At 44.0% G+C, this 19,988-nt stretch overlaps 1 protein-coding gene across 5 annotated transcripts in view; it reads right to left on the bottom strand.

Moving 5' to 3' along the window:
- Positions 1-19,988, bottom strand: part of Usp48 (ubiquitin specific peptidase 48) — a 71,276-nt gene that overhangs the window by 21,413 nt on the left and 29,875 nt on the right. For 2 of the 5 annotated variants that reach the window (XM_052715189.1, XM_052715188.1), the window contains exons 13-23: positions 19,136-19,250; positions 17,364-17,494; positions 12,891-12,962; positions 6,817-6,941; positions 6,505-6,627; positions 6,053-6,114; positions 4,891-5,001; positions 3,403-3,456; positions 2,441-2,565; positions 2,053-2,159; positions 589-693 (exon numbers count right to left, since the gene is read on the bottom strand). In XM_052715189.1, the coding sequence (XP_052571149.1) occupies positions 589-693; positions 2,053-2,159; positions 2,441-2,565; positions 3,403-3,456; positions 4,891-5,001; positions 6,053-6,114; positions 6,505-6,627; positions 6,817-6,941; positions 12,891-12,962; positions 17,364-17,494; positions 19,136-19,250 (1,130 nt within the window). Of the gene's footprint in view, positions 1-588; positions 694-2,052; positions 2,160-2,440; positions 2,566-3,402; positions 3,457-4,890; positions 5,002-6,052; positions 6,115-6,504; positions 6,628-6,816; positions 6,942-12,890; positions 12,963-17,363; positions 17,495-19,135; positions 19,251-19,988 lie in introns of those variants that run through there. The other 3 variants (XM_052715192.1, XM_052715191.1, XR_008213520.1) reach the window with 2 other exon arrangements.

Consider the following 19,988-nt stretch of genomic DNA (forward strand, 5'->3'; position numbering starts at 1 on the left):
GAACTCTTCTAAGTAGACTAGGCTGGCCTCAGACACACAGATACCCACCAGAAAGAATGCTGTAACGGTGAGCACCACCATAGCCACACCAAGTTACTTTCTTTTTTTTTTTTTTTTTTTTTTTTGGTTTTTCGAGACAGGGTTTCTCTGTGTAGCTTTGCGCCTTTCCTGGGACTCACTTGGTAGCCCAGGCTGGCCTCGAACTCACAGAGATCCGCCTGGCTCTGCCTCCCGAGTGCTGGGATTAAAGGCGTGCGCCACCACCGCCCGGCTACTTTCTTAAAAGAAATCAATTCTGGAGGGTATGTAGTCTCGTGTGTGTGTGTGTGTGTGTGTGTGTGTGTGTGTGTGTGTGTGTGTGTGTGTGTGTGTGTGTGTGTGTGTGTGTGTTTGGACACACACAGAGAGAAAAGTGAGAGAAGAGAGAAGAGAGAGACTGGAAATTAGGAGAGCTGCAGCATGCTACAAAAACTAAAGAACACAAAATTACAGGACAAGTGGAAAGGGGACCCAGAACAATATCCCAAACCAGGAAGAGATGCCTGGAGTGAAAGGCGGCATAATGATGGTACGAGCATCAGTGCGTACTTGATTAAAGTCCGGGTCTTTCTCTCCATCTGGCTTAGCTTCTTCCTTGTCCTCTTCTGTCTCAGAACTACTCACATTCAACTCCGGAGCTGAGTCTTTCATCACCTGAATGCACCAGGAGAAGAGAGAAATGTGTGAGGCCCTGGGTGAGCATGGGGTAGCAGGTGGGGCTTTGGATCTGTGAGATGTGGTTGAATTGGGAACCAGGACCACCTGCTTTACTCTTTAACTTCTTGTAGCCTAACCCTGTGGCCTCTCCACCCCTTTATTATTTATTTACTTTTTTTTTTTTTTTTTAAATTTATTTATTATGTATGCAGAAGAGGGTGCCAGATCTCATTACAGATGGTTGTGAGCCACCATGTGGTTGCTGGGAATTGAACTCAGGACCTCTGGAAATGTAGTCAGTGCTCTTAACCTCTGAGCCATCTCTCCAGCCCTTATTTACTTTTTTGAGGCGGGAGTCTCATTATTCTATCTCTAGTTGTAGGCCAGGCTGGCCTTGAACTCTGCTGGGATTAAAGGTATGCATCACAACACCTGGCTGAGTTTTATTTTTAATTCTATATTTGTATATACGTGTGTGTGTGTGTGTGCGCGCGCGCGCGCGCGCGCGCGCCTCAGATGCAACAAACATCAAATCTACTAGAACTGGAGTTACAGGTTGTGACATAGAAACTGAGAAGCAGACAGAAAAAAAGGCTCTTCTACATAACACAGTAGACACGCTAGTAATTTCAGATTAAACACTGACTGGTCCTTCGACCTTTGGGCTGAAGGTGAAAAGGTTTAAGGAGGGGTGGGGAGATGCTTATATTATGTTCCTTTTCTCAGCCAAGTTTGGAAATAAAGCCTTTTTTTTAATCTGTAAAGTAGAACTCTACACCTGTAATGCATAATTTGGAAGGTAGCATTCTAAAACAATGCACTTAGTAACTAACTGCCTTTAATTCTCCAAACCCTGGAATCCACGGATAGACTTTCATGCTCTATTCTCAAAGCCAACAGTAATACAGAAAATGCTCTGAAGTCACACCTTCCAATTTCTCCTGACCTTCAGATCGATGCTGAGGCCCAGTCTGGCTCTCCCTGTCATGCTATGCTCCCAACTATGCTACCACCTCGTCTAAACCCAACAGACAGAGCAAATTTTTTAAAATTTATTTATTATGTTCTGCCTGCATGTATGCCTCCACACCAGAAGAGGGTGCTAGCTTTCATTATAGATGGCTGTGAGGCACCATGTGGGTGCTAGGAATTGAACTCAGAACCTCTGGAAGAGCAGCCAGTGCTCTTAACTGCTGAGCCATCTCTCCAGCCCCTCAACAGCAATTTTTTTAAACCAGAAGTCAGACACTGGAAATGAAATGAAATGCTCCTACTCTTTTCAGCTGTCCAAGTTCAGCTCTTAGTGGGCAGATGTGATGGCCCACCTTTCCTAGTCACGGCCACAAGAACTGGTACCTTTTTGTTGTCCACAACTTTGTGGACATAGATGGTAGCTTGGGTATATTCTCGAAGGTCCCTCTGCTGCTGGCATAGCAGGCCTTCTCTGCAATCTGGACAGAGATCTAGACAACAGTAGAGCAGAAGCAACTGAAGAATTGTTACAAAACCCCACATCAGTAACTACATATTGTATTCAGTAACTGATGTGCTAGGCTGCATGCGAATGATGAGGAATCTGTGTATTGCCGTAACTAAATGTTCAGATGATGACAGCTCACAAGTCTGCCAGAAGCATCTGAGCTGCTCTATAATATTCAACATTGAGTACTGATGGACCCTCCCCTTCCCCCTTTCAAATTGTCAACATTTAATGAAAGAAACCAAAAGCAATATGAAAACTTACTAGGCTCAGAAATATACTGTATTTCAGAAGAGTCTCCAACTTCAATTCTTGTGATTTTAATTACTTTATCCACAACAAAGAGCTTTTGAATCATTTGCCATTCGCTGGGCCATATGAGAGCTATACTGTGCAAAAAAACAAAAAAACAAAAAACAAAAAACAAAAACCAATATGCCTTAAGACACGAGGAGAGCAACAGAGCAAAGACCCTACAACAAAATCAATACCACCAACAATTTACAGCAAATTAACAGGAGGGGAAACTCATCAAATCCAGTGGGACTTTATGAGCAGGTTTGATAGGAATCTCACAAGCTGAATAAAGTTAGACACAGAAGAATATGTACAGGATAAGGCCGTTTATAGAAAACGCATTAAATATATACAATACAATTAAAAGTGCAATACATTCAACTTTGCACACATTAATCCTGGTTTGGGTTTTAAGCCAAGGTTTCAAGATGTGGCTGAGGTTGGCCCAAAACTTATGATTGTCCTGCCTATGTTTCAGTATGCTTTGTTTAATAGGATGATGTTCTGAGACAGAGGACTAAATTTAGATAATAGTTACTGCAAGACAGAGAGAGAAGAAAATGGCAATAAGAAAGAAGGAAGCGAAGTACTTAGTTAGGGGCTTGAAATTGTACATGAGTTTTCTAATTGACTGCTGGGATTATAGTTATGCACCACCACACCTGGATGATGGAGTGCTAGGTATCATCCCAGGTTCTGCCAAGTGCACAGCAGCACTCTAGTGACTCAGTTCCATCCCCAGCTCTAAGACATACTGTTTCTAAATGTCTAATGGTCACAATTGGCAACACAGTAAGGAAAGGAGTGAGAAGTCTAAAAGGAAACATACATTAACACTGAGTTCCATTAAATGACCTCCAAACATTAAAATATATGTGGAAACTATAGTCCAGCATCATCCCAGGGGGTTTTTTAATTCTGATATTTACTTATTATGTGCTGCAGTGGGCCAGCCTCCTTCTCTTCTCTCTAAAGGTTGACAGCTGTAGAAAAAGACAACTATTAGGTGTGTGCAAAAGCAACTGCGGTTTTTTTCATTGCTGAAACTGCCATTTGATATGAGGAAACATTTTATTAATGTAGTAATTTCATTTGAATGCACATTTCTTCATTTTGTATTTTGCTAATGACTTATTGTTATCAGTGTTTATTTTATACTATGGAAATGATGTTACACAAAAAAGCAAATTCAAGCAATCTTTTTATGGGTCCTAAAGCACCAGAGACAACTTGCAATAAAACACAGCATTTGTTCAACGAACTGCTAAGAACATATAGTGCGTTTCAAAAAGGAAATAAGAGCCCTGAAGGTGAGTACAGTAGCTGGCCAACGGTAGTTGACAATAAAGGACCCACTCACTGAGGTTGACCCTTTTGAGTAGTCAGAAGATGCCAAAGAACTCAATGAACTCAGTGTGGACTGTTACTCTGCTATTTGAAGCAAACTGGAAAGTTTAAAAGGATGGGTGATTGGGTGCCTTGTAAAGTGGGGGTGGGGAGTGGGGGGTGATGAGTAACTTTGTATTATTCTGTCTTATTTTATGTAATGAAGAAACATTTCTCAATCCAATTGTGATGTGCAACAAAATGTGGACTGTTTATGACAATTGGTAACAACCAGTTCAATGGCTAGTCTGAGAAATTCCAAAGAAAAATCTGCACTAAAAAGTCTGGTCACTGATGTCTGCTGCTGGTCTGATCCACTGCAGCTTCTGAATGCTGACAAAACCATGAGAACACACTCAGCATATCACTGAGACCCACCAACAACTACTGCAACATCCACAGCCAGGATCAGTCAACAGAAAGGGCCGAGCTATCGACAATCCTAACCACACAACTTCAAAAGTTCAATTAACAGGGCCGGAAAGCTTTGTCTCATCCAACAACTTCAACTGATTTCTAGCCAAATGACCACCACGCTCTAACAAGCATCTTCACTTTTGTGGCAAAGAAAACCCTTCCACTACCAGTAGGAAGCAGAAAATGCTTTCTAAGAGTAAATTAAATCCTGAAGCACAGAGTTTTAGACTACTGGAATAGACTTATTTCTCATTGGTAAAAATGTTTGTAATAGTTCCTAAATAGATTAATAAAGATGTTTTAGCCTAGTTATGATTAAGAATTTCAGTCTGAAACTGCAATTCCTTTTGCACGAACCTAATATAACCAAGACTTCGCTGACAATGCAACTGGTAATGAAGTTGATCATGAACAAACTTCCCTGGGTGGCTGCGTATCCTGCCTGAAAACGCTGTCAGTTCATCTCTATTTAAAGACAAGTGTCCAGGTCATATTTAGAAGAAATACAGTGAAGTAGTTCAGCACATTCCCAACAGCCTTCCATGCTAGACAAGATCCCCCTGACCACACTTTATTACTGGGGACAGATAGCCATGCGAAGAGAAGAAACTCACAGTTTGGAATCTTCTTTGGTGAGGGAAGGAAATGTAAACATGAGTCCTCCATGCGGACACAGAAGGGCAGTGTTTCCAATGGATGACACCGGAGTAGACCTTGCAGGCTTTCTATTCAAACAAGACAGGAGGTAAATGAAGAGATTTTTTTTTTTTTTTTTTGGTTTTTTTTTTTTTTTTTTTTTGAAACAGGGTCTTACTATTTAATTTTGGCTGGCCTGGAATCTTGTAAACACCAGACTGGCCTCAAAATCAGAGATTTGCCTGCCCTATCTCCCAAGTGCTGGGATTTCTGTACCACCATGCCTGGAGAGATATTAATTTGGGGGGAAAAAAAAGTTTTCATGTGTGCATGAGGATGGGGATAACATGTATGTATGTTTATATGTGGACAGGAACATGTGTGTAACTGGTACTCATCCTAAGTGTGTGAAAACCCAAGGCTGATTGATATCAGGAAGTCTTCATAACTTTCCCCTAGCCTCTCACTTGAAGCCAGAGCTCACCTATATGGGCTGGTCAACTAGCAAACTGGTTCTGGAGACACCCAGGCTTTGCCTTTTGAGAACTGCATTACAGATGGGCAAGATCCTGCTTGGATTCAGCAGATCCAAAAGCTTATGCCATATGTTCTTCTAAAGACTGAGCCATGTATTTCCACAGACCACAACATTTTATTTATTTAGGGTCTCACTGCGTAGCTCTGGCTGTCCTGGAACTCACTCTGTAGGCCAGACTGTCCTCAAACTCAGAGATCTGCCTGCCTCTGCCTCCCAAATGCTGGGATTAAAAGCTTGCACCGCCGGGCGGTGGTGGCGCACGCCTTTAATCCCAGCACTCGGGAGGCAGAGGCCGGCGGATCTCTGTGAGTTCGAGGCCAGCCTGGGCTACCAAGTGAGTTCCAGGAAAGGCGCAAAGCTACACAGAGAAACCCTGTCTCGAAAAACAAAAACAAAAACAAAAAAAAAAAAATAATAATAATAATAATTTTAATCTAGAGATACATATAAATGGATATTAATTAATGTTTTGGGTTTAGTTATGTAACTTGATACAAAAGAAAAATCTGTGTGTGCCAGGAAAAAGTAATCAAGAACGCACCATTAAGGGAACCCATGCAAATTACCAGAGTCAACCCACAGAGAAAATTTCTATTTTCTACCTAACAAACTTCCGCCATTCGTCTAAAAAGAATTGTGACACAATATAGAGAACGTCCGTATCCTAGAAACAAAAAGAAAAGAACACAATGGGTTAGTTTCGTCTTCACCCCTCCCCCTGAAATTTCAGGTGATTTTCTCCTTCAAATTCAAGTCATCCTGGAACTCACTACGTTGCACAGGTTCTCCTCAAACTCAGAATCACAATTCTCCTGCACCTCCCACACAGCTGGAGCACCATACCCAGTGTGAAGCACACTGTTTTCAACACCAAGCCCTTGTGGATTTAATAGTGTTTCCCCCCATAGGTTGTGCAATAAAATGGAATGGTGAGCTGGTGTATCTCCCAATTAGGAAACACAGTGAACAGAACAGAGCAGGGATGCTCCGAAACACATTTGGTTGAAGCCTTTAGAGTTGTGGGACCTTTTTTCCTCTGTGGCAATCACAGTACCTCTGGCCAGCTACTGAGACACGGTCTGTTTTTGTCCTGGAACAAATTCGGAAGTGAAGTCTTTTGTTCGTTTGCGATCATTTTATGTAAGGCTTCATTTTCTTCCCCTTCTCGTTCCAAAATCTGAAAACATGGAAGCAATAAGCTGTCTCCCATTGAAAGCATGTTTCCCCCTACCTACCTACCTACCTACCTACCTACCTACCTACGCACGCACGCAGGCACGCACGCACGCACGCAGGCACGCACGCACGCAAGCACGCGCTCCCAAGAAGGAGCATGCCATTCCCACAGATGTCAGGGGCCTTGTACCTTGCATTGCGAGCAGCACTCTTTGTAACTTGGAAACTCAGGAGCTTTTGGGAAGTACTGCTGCAGTTTGCTCCAAGCCTCTTGAGAAACAAGCCTCCTTTCATTTTCAGATATGCTTAACCCCCCTAAATTAAGAGAAAAAAATTTACTTAAAAACAAGGATAAAAGAAGTCAACATCTATTTCTTAAACATTTTAAAAGTATATATAAATATGTTTGTAGCACGTGTGTGCAGATCACAAAAACTCAGTTCTCTACTTCTACCGTGTGGGTCCTTGGGGTCAGGCTCAATCCCAAACACCTTTGCTCAGAGCCACATCACTTCTCTAATCCCTCCTCTCTATCCTATGGACAGGAAGTGCTCTTTTCCTTTGGCTTAGTAAGCGTTGGTTCGTTTGTGAGTTTCAGCTCTGGCTCCAGCTGCAGTGCCAGCATGAACACACACAGGCTAACACACATGCTAAAGGTCTAACTTCACTTCAGGATCTGAGCCACCCTCTCACCCCCACAGGGGTTAAGAGCATTCCGGCTTCACCCACACACAAAGCTCCTAATTCCCTTAAAAGACTTTGCTTGACTTCTAAAAGCATCCTGCAATGAAGCAGTATGATCAAGGCTGTATGGACCTCAGACTGCTCTCTTCAAATTAAAGTTAAGCAATATCCTGACTAGTCTACACCCTTGCCATTCAACCTCTGACTTTGTTCTCTGTGTGCAATTGGTTTTGGCTTTTTCTTTTACATTTTCTTTTGTGTTTTGCTGCTTTGCCTGCATATACGTCTGTGCACACATTGGTGCCTGATGCCGATGGAAGCAAGAAGGCCATCGGTGCTCTTAACCACTGAGCTATCTCTCCAGCACATCTGGCTTCCTTGGAGCAAGATATTATCTATGTGACTCAGGATGGCCCTTTAACTTCCTGTGCTGGATGACAGGTGTGGGATATCACTCATCCTGCAATTACTTTTGAAAAATCCTCCGGATGTTCAAATATCCAAAGGACAAGGAAAGAATACTGGCCATGGCCACTCCGCCTCTATCCTAATGTCAGGAGGGCTATGATCAGAACCACAGTAATTTCAGTGAGGCTCCTGGGTTTACTTGTTCCTTCACATACAGCGAGCTTATCAGGGACATTTCCCTGACTGACTTCTGGTTATTTTATTTTCCCCAGATATTTCAAAGTACAACAAGAGTGCAGCGGGCTGACTGACATGGGTCTCATCACTCAGAAACCCATATTCAAGTTCCGTGAGCAGGCACCTACAGATGTGTTCCCAGCAATGCAGCCACATTTCAGTCAAGTGGTGAATGTACTAGAGCCAGCACAGCACTGAGGAACAAAGCTGTCTTTGCCATGCCCAATACTCTAATAACACAAATGTAATCTTCTCGAGGTAACTCTACCCTCAACGCTTCAGGTCCTTTGAATATCTCAAGGAATATCTTAAGCAAGGTGTGGCCAGGGGGATCTCTCTGAGTTCAAGGCCATCCTGGTCTACAGAGCAAGATCCAAGACAGGACCAAAACAACAGAGAAACCCTGTCAAAAAAAAGAAAAAGAAAACCCTGTGTGTGGGGGGGGGGGGGGCGGGGGGGGGGGGAGCAAGTGCAGTAGTAAACTCCTGCAGCACTGTCTGGAGGAAGTGGCAGGCAAGTCCTCTTCTAAAGCTCACGCTCCTCCAACCTGGCCCCTGGCCTTCCTCTCTGTCCCTGCTGCAGAGCCAGGAACAACCTTCCTGAAGTAGTACCTGAAAGGTCCAGGACGACAAACACAGGGACAAACAGACAAACAAAATATCTTCCAAGCATGGAGAAGAATGCCTAATGCAGGGATAGGCTTCAATCTTGGCTCTTTTGCAGATTGAAGCAGGAGGATGCCAAGCTCACATGCTGAGGAGGGTGGCAATTGTTGTCTACTACACAAGAGGGCACTCCCCTCAATCCCCAAAACAACTGCATTTGCTTTAATAAATTTGTCACCAGAGGAACCATTGTAGAAAATTATTTTAAGGTGTATTACTTTTGTTAATGTTGCATTTGTTTAACTTTGAAGCTGTGTTACTTTGCCTATCTGAAACACCTGAAGGTCTTGTAAAGAACTGAACAGCCAATAGCAAGTTAGGAGAAAGGATAGGCAGGGCTGACAGGCAGAGAGAATAAATAGGAGAAAACTAGAAAACTACAGCCAGAGAAGGAAGAGGACTCCAGAGGCCAGTTACACAGCAAGCCACTGAGTAAGATTTACAGAAGTCAAAGAGTGGGAAAAGCCCAAAGGCAAAAGGTAGAGGGGATAATTTAAAGGTAAGGAAAGGGGGGGGGGGGGGGGGAGAGAGCAAGCCAAAACAATTAAGAACAAGCAATTTATTTGTGAGTTGGGTGGCCAGCCCCCCAAAGAGCAAAACAACACCAGGTCACAATGTGAACATTTACTGGGCCAATTAAATGGTCAGAGGGTAAGGCATATGCTGTGCTACACTGACAAATGAATTCAATCTCCAGAACCCAGGTAAAGGTAGCAAAACAGTGTACTTCCTCAAAGGGATTCTGATCTTCACACATGACATGGCACATGAGACCTCCCACACAAATTACAACATGTAAGAAAAATTTTAAAGATCAAAACCCAGGGGAGGGAGAGATGGCCCAGTAGTTAAGCACAGTTGCTGTTCTTGCATAGGACCTGGGTGCAGTTACCAGCATCACATGGTGGCTCACAACCATCTTTAATTCCAGTATTAGGGGATGTGATACCATCTTCTGGCCTACACAGGCACCAGCATGCAGAGTGCACACACATGCACAGAGATAGAACACATATAAGGCCCATCTTTGCTTCATAAACTGACTAGCCCTAAAATTCTTTGATGTGTGACACCATGAACTAAAGTTTTAGCCTAGGTTGAGGTCCCTACAAGTCTAGAACTCCCCAGTTCTGAGGGTGACAATGGTGAAGAATGTATCCTGCTTCTTTCTGTCCCCCAACACACTGACAGCAGGAAGATTAATCACTTACAAAGAATACAAGATTAGGGTTGAAATGATAGTTTCATTTCACTGACTGCTCTTCCAGGGGACAGGGGTTCAATTCCCAACACCTACATAGCAGCTCACAGCTGTCTGTACTTCCAGTTCCAGAGGACCTGACACACCTCAAACAGACATGCAGGCAGGCAAAAAACCAATGAACATAAAATTACATCTTTTTTGGGGGGGGAGCAGGCGGTGGTGGCACATGCTTTTAACCCCAGCACTCAGGAGGCAAAGGTGGGTGGACCTCTGTGAGTTCAAGGCCAGCCTGGTCTACAGAAAAGTTCCAGGACAGACAGAACTGTTACACAGAAAAACCCTGTCTCAGAAAACCAAAATGGATAATTCATTTTATATTTATTTATAATATATGTAAATAAATATATTTACATATTGTGTGTGTAGGTGGTGTATGTGCGTGTGCATGCGTGTGCTTGTGTGCTCTATCTGCATTTATACCTGCATGCCAGAAGATGGCACCATATCTCATTATCGACAGTTGTAAGCTGCCATGTGGTTGCTGGGAACTGAACTCAGAACCTCTTGAAGAGCACCGTCTCTCCAGCTCCCAAAAGGGTAATTCTATAGAAACTTTTACAGTAGAGCTAGGATCACTTCAAGTTGGACTCACTGCCACCCCAGCAACAAGAACCATGCTTTGAATAGCTCCTCTCTCAGAGCTCAAGCTCCAGTCAACAAAACTACATTTATTTTCAGTGGCCTAGCAACAGCATTTTTTCTCTCCCCCGCCTTTTTTTCTTTTTGAAGAGGCTGCATCTCACCATGTAGCCCTGACTGACTTGAAACTCTCTCTATGAAGACTACAAAAAAGAAGTGACCATCTGCAAAACATTTTTAAAGCTTAGAAGGTGATGGCTAAGGGGCTGGGGAAAGAGCTCAGTTGATCAGTGTTTACCTTAAAAGCTGAGGACCTAAGCTTGATTGCCAGAGCCTATGTAAAAGCAGACTGGATGTGATGTCACACTTGTCATCCCAGACAGATCTGCTTGAGCTGGCCAGCTAGAAGACATCCTAGCATACATATTGAACTCCATGCCAGTCCAGACTTTTTTAAAAAGAGGAAATCTCTCTTTAAGACTGATTTTTATTTTAAGTATATGAGTGTTTTGCCTGCATGTATGTCTTTGTACCACATGTGTATATAGTGCCAGGGAAACCAAAAGAGGTCACTGGGTACCCCTAGAAGGAGAGTTCCAAATGGTTGTGAACACCATGTGGAACCATGTGGGCTATGGGAACCAAACCTGGGTCTTCCACAAGAGCAAGTGCTCTTAACTGCAGAGCCATCTCCCAGCCCGTTACATGTACACCCATGTATAGACAAATCTGCACACACAAGAGTACCCCTACACACACACAGGATGTACGCAATACAAGAAAATCAACAGTAAGTTGGCAAAAGTCAGAAGTAACCAGAAGGACAGGCAAGACCAATGAGCAGACAAGACATGTGACATGCAAGCCTGCCAACCTGAGTTCGAACTTGGAAATCATGTAAAGGCTGAAAGAGTGAGCTAGCCGGGCGGTGGTTGCGCACGCCTTTAATCCCAGCACTCGGGAGGCAGAGGCAGGTGGATCTCTGTGAGTTCGAGGCCAGCCTGGACTACCAAGTGAGTTCCAGGAAAGGCGCAAAGCTACACAGAGAAACCCTGTCTTGAAAAACGAAAAAAAAAAGAGTGAGCCAACTTTATGAAGCTGCCTTCTGATTTATGCAAAACTAAAAACAAACTTTTAAAAAGAAGGGCCCAGAACCAGGGAAGAGCACTTAGTGGTTAAAAGAATGTAGTGTTCTTGCAGAGGGCTGGAGTTTGATTCCCAGCATGAACATCAGGCAGCTTAACCACCTGTGACTCCACCTCCAAGAGCTCCAATGCTCTGGCCTCTGTGGACACCAGCACTTTTGACACAGACATGTGTTAAAAATAAAATAAAATGCAACCAGATTTACTATGCTACAGACCTGTCTCCAGCAGATCTGGTGGGGGCACCCAGAGGCTGAGATGGGATTTAAAACTCAGTCTAGCCTGGTATAGCACTTACAATCTCAGCACCTAAGAGCTGAGTCATGGGGATTAACAAGTTTAAAACTAGCCAGAGCTATTGAGCTTTCTCAATAAATAAATGAAAGGAAGGAAAGAAAGGAAGGGAAAGAGGGAGGGAGAGAGAGAGAGAGGGAGGGGGAGGGAGGATGAAAGGAAAGAATTGAACTAAAAAGCTATGGCACTGCCTTGGTTGGCTTACAACTTATGTGGACCAGGATGGCCTCTAAGAGAAGATCTCACTCTGCCTCCTGAGTGCTGAGATTAAAGGGGTGCTCTACCACATCCAGCAAAAGAAAGTCACCCCACCCCGTATCCCACAAGCACACACATGTAATTCAGCTCTGTAAACACTGACTGATACAGACACTCTCCAAGTTCAATGTAAGCTACAGAGATTGAGCCTTTTTCAAAAATAAGCAGAAAATTACACAACACTATTAATCTCCGAGCTAGTTAATTCTTAGCTTCCTGTGTCTGACAGACAAATGAATGTCCTCCTCTAACTGCACATATAAAACCAAAGCCACAGAGTTGACATGATCAGTCCTCCGCACTCAGGGTGGAAGAGCTGGGTAGGTAAATGTTCTACACTGAACACAGGTGAGCCCTCTTCCTGCATGCAGTCCCACAACAATGAAAACAGGTCTGCATTTCCAGGTAAGGGAAAGAAAGAAATCGAGGGGCAGCAGTCACCGGCCCTGCCAAGTGAACTTCCAGCGCACAAGCACTGCCAATGTACTGGAACCACACTGAAAAACACAAGAACAGAGGAGCCAAAACTACCTAATAAAAAATGCATAGCGTTCTGGAAGCTAGCATGAGCTCTGAAATATTCTACAAAAAGAATTTTCAGGTGTGCCGACGACATATACCTATGATCCCCAACCTGGACTACATAATGAAACCCAAACAGACCTTTAGGGAAAGGGTAGAACAAAACATGACAGGAGCTGATGCCGACAGACGTGAGCTTCCAGCTTACCATGGGGACACAGGATGTCTTCATTAAAGTTTAACTCCTCCTCCTCTTCTTTCTTTTCTTCCTTTGCTTCATCTAATCAAAAGAAAGACAATTACAGCTCTGGCTGTTGTAGTTCCAAGTTCAAAGCAGTAGATAGAACTTTAAGCAAAGAAAACTTGAAATAATTCTGAAATATCAACCCAAGTGAGACTTCTACAGGTGTGCAGAGAAGGACTATACTTCATTTCCCTTAAAAGGAAAAGAGGAAAACCTCAGTGACAGTTCATGATTTTGAAGACTTTTGTAGTAAACCTGTTGGAGTGGCCTACACTGTGACCCCAGCACTGGGGACAGTGGAGGTGAGGAGATTAGAGCCAGCTTGACCTGTGTGGGAATTTGTCTCTCTCTGCGGAGGCCTCGCTGTCCTGGACCTAGCTCTGTAGACCAGACTGGCCTTAAACTCATGGAGATCCGCCTGCCTCTGCCTCCCAAGTGCTGGGATCAAAGGTGTGCATCACCACCACTCAGCTAATTCTTTTATTATAAAAAGGGAAGGAAGTTGTCTTTAGAAGGAAAAAAGGAAAAGAAATAAAGAAAAGAGAGTCACATGTAAGAGTCAGAAGGCAGGTAGATCTGAGTTCAAGTCCAGCCTCATCTACAGAGTGAGTTCCAGGTCAGCCAGAGCTATGCAGAGAAACCCTGTCTGGAAAATCAAAATAATCTGAAATTTGCATATCCTATTAGTTCTAGTCAAGTGCCATCTACATGTCATGTGTCATTTTCATCTCCCAGTCCTTAGGGGTTGAACTTTACATGAAGTAAAGTATGTCATGTTTAGGAATACTGTTACTCCCAGTCCTTGCTTGTCTACACTGTCACTACATAAATCTTAAACATTTGGAGACTGGACTAGTTTTTCAAAATGGCTTTTTTTTTTTTTTTTTTTTTTAAAAGATTTATTTATTATGTATACAGAAGAGGGTGCCAGATCTCGTTACAGATGGTTGTGAGCCACTATGTGGGTGCTGGGAATTGAACTCAGGACCTCTGGAAGAGCATTCGGTGCTCTTAACCTCTGAGCCATCTCTCCAGCCCCCTCAAAATGGCTTTTTAACACACTCAGTCTACATAAAGAACATTTCCTGCCAAGTGTGGAGGTGCACACCTATGTTCTCAGTACTTGGGAGGGGAAGGCAGGAGGGCTGTAAGTTTAGTGTCAGCCTGGGATATGTGGCTCCCCATCCAAGTAGAGATGTTACAAGGGATTTAAAAAGCTTAAACAGTAAGTGTCATACAATGGTAGACCACTTGCTCGGCATGTGCAAGGCTGAGTTTGATTCCCAAAACAGAACAGACCCATGCCCCACAACAGCCTCAATAGAAAACTGGTCCTGAGAAGAACATAATCAGACACATTCTGTCACCTCTGTGTCACTTCTTGAATATAAGATGGTAACCTCGATTTGGAAAAGGTAAGTGTCAACACCAAGTTAATCTCATGTATCAGACTCCTAAACTCTTGATATTCAAAAGTTAGAAAGCAAGCCTCCATCACTCCTAGTCGTCCAGGAACCTATACCCATCACAGAGCAGTACATGCTAATTACACTCATAGCTGGCTCTCTGACCTGCTGGAAAAACTGGAGGTATACTGGACATCCCACAGCACAACACATAAGAATGCTCACTCCCTCTGTGAGTGCACACGCATACAATGCCTTTGCAGCCACAAGTCAAAAGAGCTACCTGTACTGTCAGCCAGGGCTGCAGCCTTGTCTATGCAATGCCAGCAGGGTTCTTGCCTCCTGGCAGGGACTGGGGGGTGGGGCACACTGCTACATTTATGTACTTTAAGCTTCAAAAATTCTGAGGCTGAGTGTGGTGGTGCACACTTTTGATCCCAGCAATCTAGAGGCAGATGTGAGTTCAAGACTAGCCTGGCCTACATAATGAGTTTCAAGACAGGCAGAGCTACATAATAGAGAGATCCTATCTCAAAACAAAAATACCACCCCTCAGAAAAGAAACGGGAAGATGACTGAAATTAGGCCTATTACAGGAAAAGCAACATGAAAAATATTTGAGCTAGCGCAGCATGAATAGACATTTCTATTTTCCATGCCTGCATAAAAGAGCTGATGTATGAAGAGCTCTAAATGAAAAGGGTGGGGCAGAGCCTGGAGAGATGGCTCAGAGGTTAAGAGCACTGCTTGCTCTTCCAAAGGTCCTCAGTTCAATTCCCAGCAACCACATGGTGGCTCAAAACCATCTGTAATGAGATCTGCCGCCATCTTCTGGCCTGCAGGGATACCTGCAGACAGAACACTAAACAAATCTCTAAAAAAAAAAAAAAAGAAAAAAGAAAAGGGTGTGTGCTAAGTCATGTGACAGCAAAGGTTTTCAAATGATGGGCGCACACAACTGAAATCAATGCTGTGCCCTTGAGTCACAGAGAACAATCTTTCCTAATTAAATATCATGTACATGGGTGGGTGTTTGCCTATATATATGAGCGCCCACATTCAGGCTTGCTGCCAAGGAAGTCAGAAGAGGGCATCACATACCCTAGGACTGGAAGTGACAGACAGTTATAAGCTACTGTGTGGGTGCTAGGACTCGAACCCAGGTCCTCTAGAAGAGCAGCCACTGTTGTAACTACTGAACCATCTCTCCAGACCAACAGATTATTGGAATCAAAAGGAAAACTGCAGATCATGGTGGGCACCTACAGTCCCAGCACTTGGGAAGCAGAGACAGTCTTTGTCAGTTAGAGGCAGCCTGGAGTATAGTGAGTTCCAGGTCAGACAGGGCTACAGTCAAACTGTCTAAAAAGAAAAAAAGAAAATCGAAAATTTGCAAATACACAGCCCAAAAGAATGGAAATACAGCTAAGCAGTAGACAGCATGCTCAGTCAGTGTGGGTGAGCTTAGTCTCTCCACCCATTCAAGACAGGGCTAGAGCACCTCTTAACTAAGAACACCTCTCTAAAAGGAGCATCACTTGGGAAGTGATATATAAGCTGTAATGCATAGCCAGGCAAGGTGCATATCTGTAACTACAGCAGTAGAGTGAGGCATGAAGTCTCAGGCTGGCCGGTGCTATACAGTGAGTGTGACAGTCTAACTCAAAAAAAAAAAAAAAAAAGAAAGGGGGGAGGGAGAGAAGGACGCGGAGAAAAAGAAAAAAAGGCAGGGAGTGGAAATACCACACATCAACAGTTGTGGCAGCTGAGCCCTATAATCTCAGCCCTGGGGAGGTGGAAAAAGGAAGATCAGAAGTTAAAGGCCATGCTCAGCTTTACAGTTGAGAGCAGCTTGGGCTACATAAGACCTTACCTGTAAAAAATTTAGAAAATACATCATTTCAACAAAGTTTAAAAATTTGAAATAAAGCCAGGCAGTGGTGGTGCACGCCTTTAATCTCGAGAGGCAGAGGCAGGCAGATTTCAGTGAGTTCCAGGACAGCCAGGGCTACACAGAACACTGTCTCAAAACAACAAAAAAAATCCAAGTATGCAAATGTCAGTATTTGGGAATAAAATCAATAAAACTGTAGGGTAATGCAGAGGTAGTATACTTGCCTAGCTCATGTGAGGCCCTGGTTCCAGGCCCAGTAGTGTAAAATAACAAAACGGGGTGTAGGTATATGAAAATAACTTCACAATCACTAACTACACAGCACTACTGAGCCCAACTAACTTCAAAATTAGTTACAGACAGAATCACAGTCTCCAGTTTAGACTTAGGTCATTCTAAATGCTCTAATTTCCTTTGGTATCTGTTTTCTGGTAGGTTTACAATAACATGATTTCCTGTCTGAAAGCAGGGCTCAAAAAGAATGGACAAGCAATAAGCTGTCCAAATCCTGCCCTCCTTGAGGCAGTGCAGAGGTCACATTGGTCAATGGCTGCTATCATCGTAAAGCCAAACTGTGCTGAGCTCAACAGCCTGCAGAGATTTCTGGAGCCATTATCCTCCTTTGTGGCTGGAGCAGAACCGACATGAACCCTGCACGTGACTGACTAGGTGGCACTTGAGCCCGGAGCTCATTGCTGTAAAGGAGAGGCCCCCGGGAATCTCAGAAGCTTCAACATCTATTATTTGCCCTAGCTGTTTCTGAGACCTTGAGACTTCATAAATGTCTTAACACACATGGGCATAATTTTTATGAAGGCAATTTAACTGAAAATGAAGGTCGAAGAGCTGGGACCCAGTGCTTCCCACAGAGCACCCGAGCAAGCTGAGCACAGTTCCGCTGCCACAGGCTCCTCATCAGGCACCCCAAATTGGTGGGGACAGAGGTAGGGGACCACAGTGTTGCTTTGCCATGGAGACTCCAACTCTGCAAGCACACGTGAATCCCCATGTTCAAGAAAAGACTAGGCACACAGATCTGAAGAGCACAGACAGCAGCTGCTGAGGTGGTGGAGGAACCCGGTGGACAGAGAGCAAAGCCCCCCCCCCCCAAACTACAAAGGCTCTAACAGCTGTCACCTTTATTGAAGGGGCTCCCGTTCATCTTCCCGTTGCTCTGCTCCGCCTCGCCGTCTTGCTCATCTAGCTGTTCGAGAGCCAGCTGGCGCCAGCTGCGCAAGGAAGACTTCCCCACCCAGAATCCGTCATTGCTGTGGAAGGAGAGAGCGTTACCCAGCAGGTGACTCCCAGTGCTCCCTCCTGTTCTGGCTTTCCCCTGAAGGCCGCAACTAAAATGATTATAAACACTCCAATCAACTACCGTGCACACAACTGTCTCTAATCCAATTCCTGATGTGAACCATTTTCAGGCCTCACTACTGAACTGCAGGTGTCTAACGCTTGGTTTCCATTTTAAATCTTGCTCTTTCTCTCATCCATCAAAACCCACTCCACTCACATCCAACCTTCTTCCATGTGATTACTGCTCTCAGCACACAGAGCTGACACTCAGGTATATACACCGGTACTGATGTCATACACATATATACTCAAGTCACAGAGTAGGCCTTGGAGAATGGGCCCTTGCTATGCTCAGGTCCTTAGGTCTGCTGGGGAAACACTAACAGGAACTAAGGACCTGAGCATAGCAAGTGCCACCACTTAATGACTCTTGGTTGAAGTGCTCTGTGGAGTGGGGTTCGACAGACTTCCAACACCCTGCATGTTTCTTAAGGACGACACACTGAGTTTCCCTTCTCAACATCACTTCATCCTTGCAGAGTACGCACTACAAAAATTCATTTTTTTAAAAAAACTTTAATTTAGCTGGGCAATGGTGGCACATGCCTTTAATTCTAACACTTGGAGGCAGAGGCAGTTTGAGGCCAGCCTGGTCTACAGAGAATTCCAGGACAGCCAGAGTTATACAGAGAAACCCTGTCGCAAACAAAACAAAATTCTAGCTTAAGGGCTGGAAAGATGGCTCAGTGGTCAAGATCACTGGCTGTATTCTCAGAGGGCCTGAGTTTGATGGCGAACACCTATATGGTGGCTCACAACTATATTCTATTCCCCAGGGATCCAATGTCTGTTTGTAGCCTCTGTGGGCAACAGGCACACACAAGATCTACATGCAGACAAAACACCTACACACATAAAATAAAAGTTTCTAAATTACACTAAGAAATGTGTATGTGGTGTGTTTTGGAATGTTTACGGGTGCATAGTAGGCACATGTGCACATGTGTGTTTAGAGGTACAAAGTCAGAGGTCTTCCTCTTGATTTTCTGAGGAAGGGTCTCTTTAACTAGAGACCAATAGGTCCAGCTTGTCTCTGCCTCTTGGGATGATCATAACTCCGTGAGTATTAAGGATCTGAACTCATCTTCACGTTAGCAAGGCAAGCCCACTCTCCACAAGGCCATCTCTCCAGCCACAGAAGAAAATACTACTTCTTTTGTTAAAAGAGTGCTGGACTCGGCAGTAAAGACATTTGCTGCCAAGCATGGCAGGCACCTGAGTTATCCCTCAGACCCACATGGCCAAAGGAGAGAACCACCACCTGAAAGTTGTGCTTGCACATCTACACGTTTCAGGACACGCGCACACAAGTCCACAAACAATGAACAGACACATATACACACAGAAATGAATGCAGCCCAGGATGGCCTCTAACGTGCTGGGAATACAATGTGAGCCGTGCTCACAGTACAAGTTTTACTTGAGAACTGCTCTGCTATCCACCTTCCACCTTCAAACAGCCAACTCTTTCCCCGGGATGAGCCCACAGCTGCCTGACCACTGCCCGGCAATGTTCGAAGCTCTTGTGAACAGCAGGCTGTGAAACATACCCCTTCATTGTTACTTTCAGCAAATTGTTGACGGTTTTGTAGTCTTCATTCAGTTGGCTCTTCAGGCGCAGTACACGACAGCGTTCTACAACACAGTCCTTACACAGGGCTTTCACTAAAGACATCAAAATAGCAGACTTTCTATGAGAATGTTTCCAGTATTGAACAAAATACACAAGAATTTTAAATCTAAACCACAAAATTTTCCCCTGAGACTGTTTAACAACAGCCCTGGCTAGGCTCGAACTCATTTTGTAGACAAGGCTGGTCTTGAACTCAGAGCTCTGTCTGTCTCTGGAGTGCTGGGATTAAAGGCGTGTGTTACCGCACCTGGCAAAAACACAAATTTTTACAATACAGTCTTTTATATACCCCGATTTTGCTGATCTAGACACCCATATATTAAGTTTCCTATATAATGAAGACAGTGTTTATCAACTATAGTCAACAACAGCATAAAGCACTGTGTATCACTAGACTGAGATACTTGTGAAGTTCCTTGAAGGAATCTGACTGGAGGGAGGGTCCACATATCTGACACTGTACAAGTGATGGTCTTCATGTGGACAGGACCTTCCAAGCACAGAATACTGAAGAGATGAGAGCAAGAGGACATGGCACAAGAGCACAGAAGGTCATGAAATCACATGCCATGTGATTGTTTTCGGTTTAAATTTCATTGATTGCTACTGTGGGTATATAATGCATGTGCACACGCATGTGCCACAATGCACGTCTGAGGACCACGGGAAGTTGGTTCTCTTCCATCACAGGGAATCATTCAGGTCAACGTCTTTGCACTGGTCCTGAAATGTGATTCTTTGAAAGAGCTTGTGGGAACTTAACCACTGAG

This window comes from Peromyscus californicus, unplaced genomic scaffold (assembly GCF_007827085.1).
Source record: "Peromyscus californicus insignis strain IS unplaced genomic scaffold, ASM782708v3 Scaffold_5__1_contigs__length_169319896, whole genome shotgun sequence".
Taxonomy (NCBI): Eukaryota; Metazoa; Chordata; class Mammalia; order Rodentia; family Cricetidae; genus Peromyscus; species Peromyscus californicus.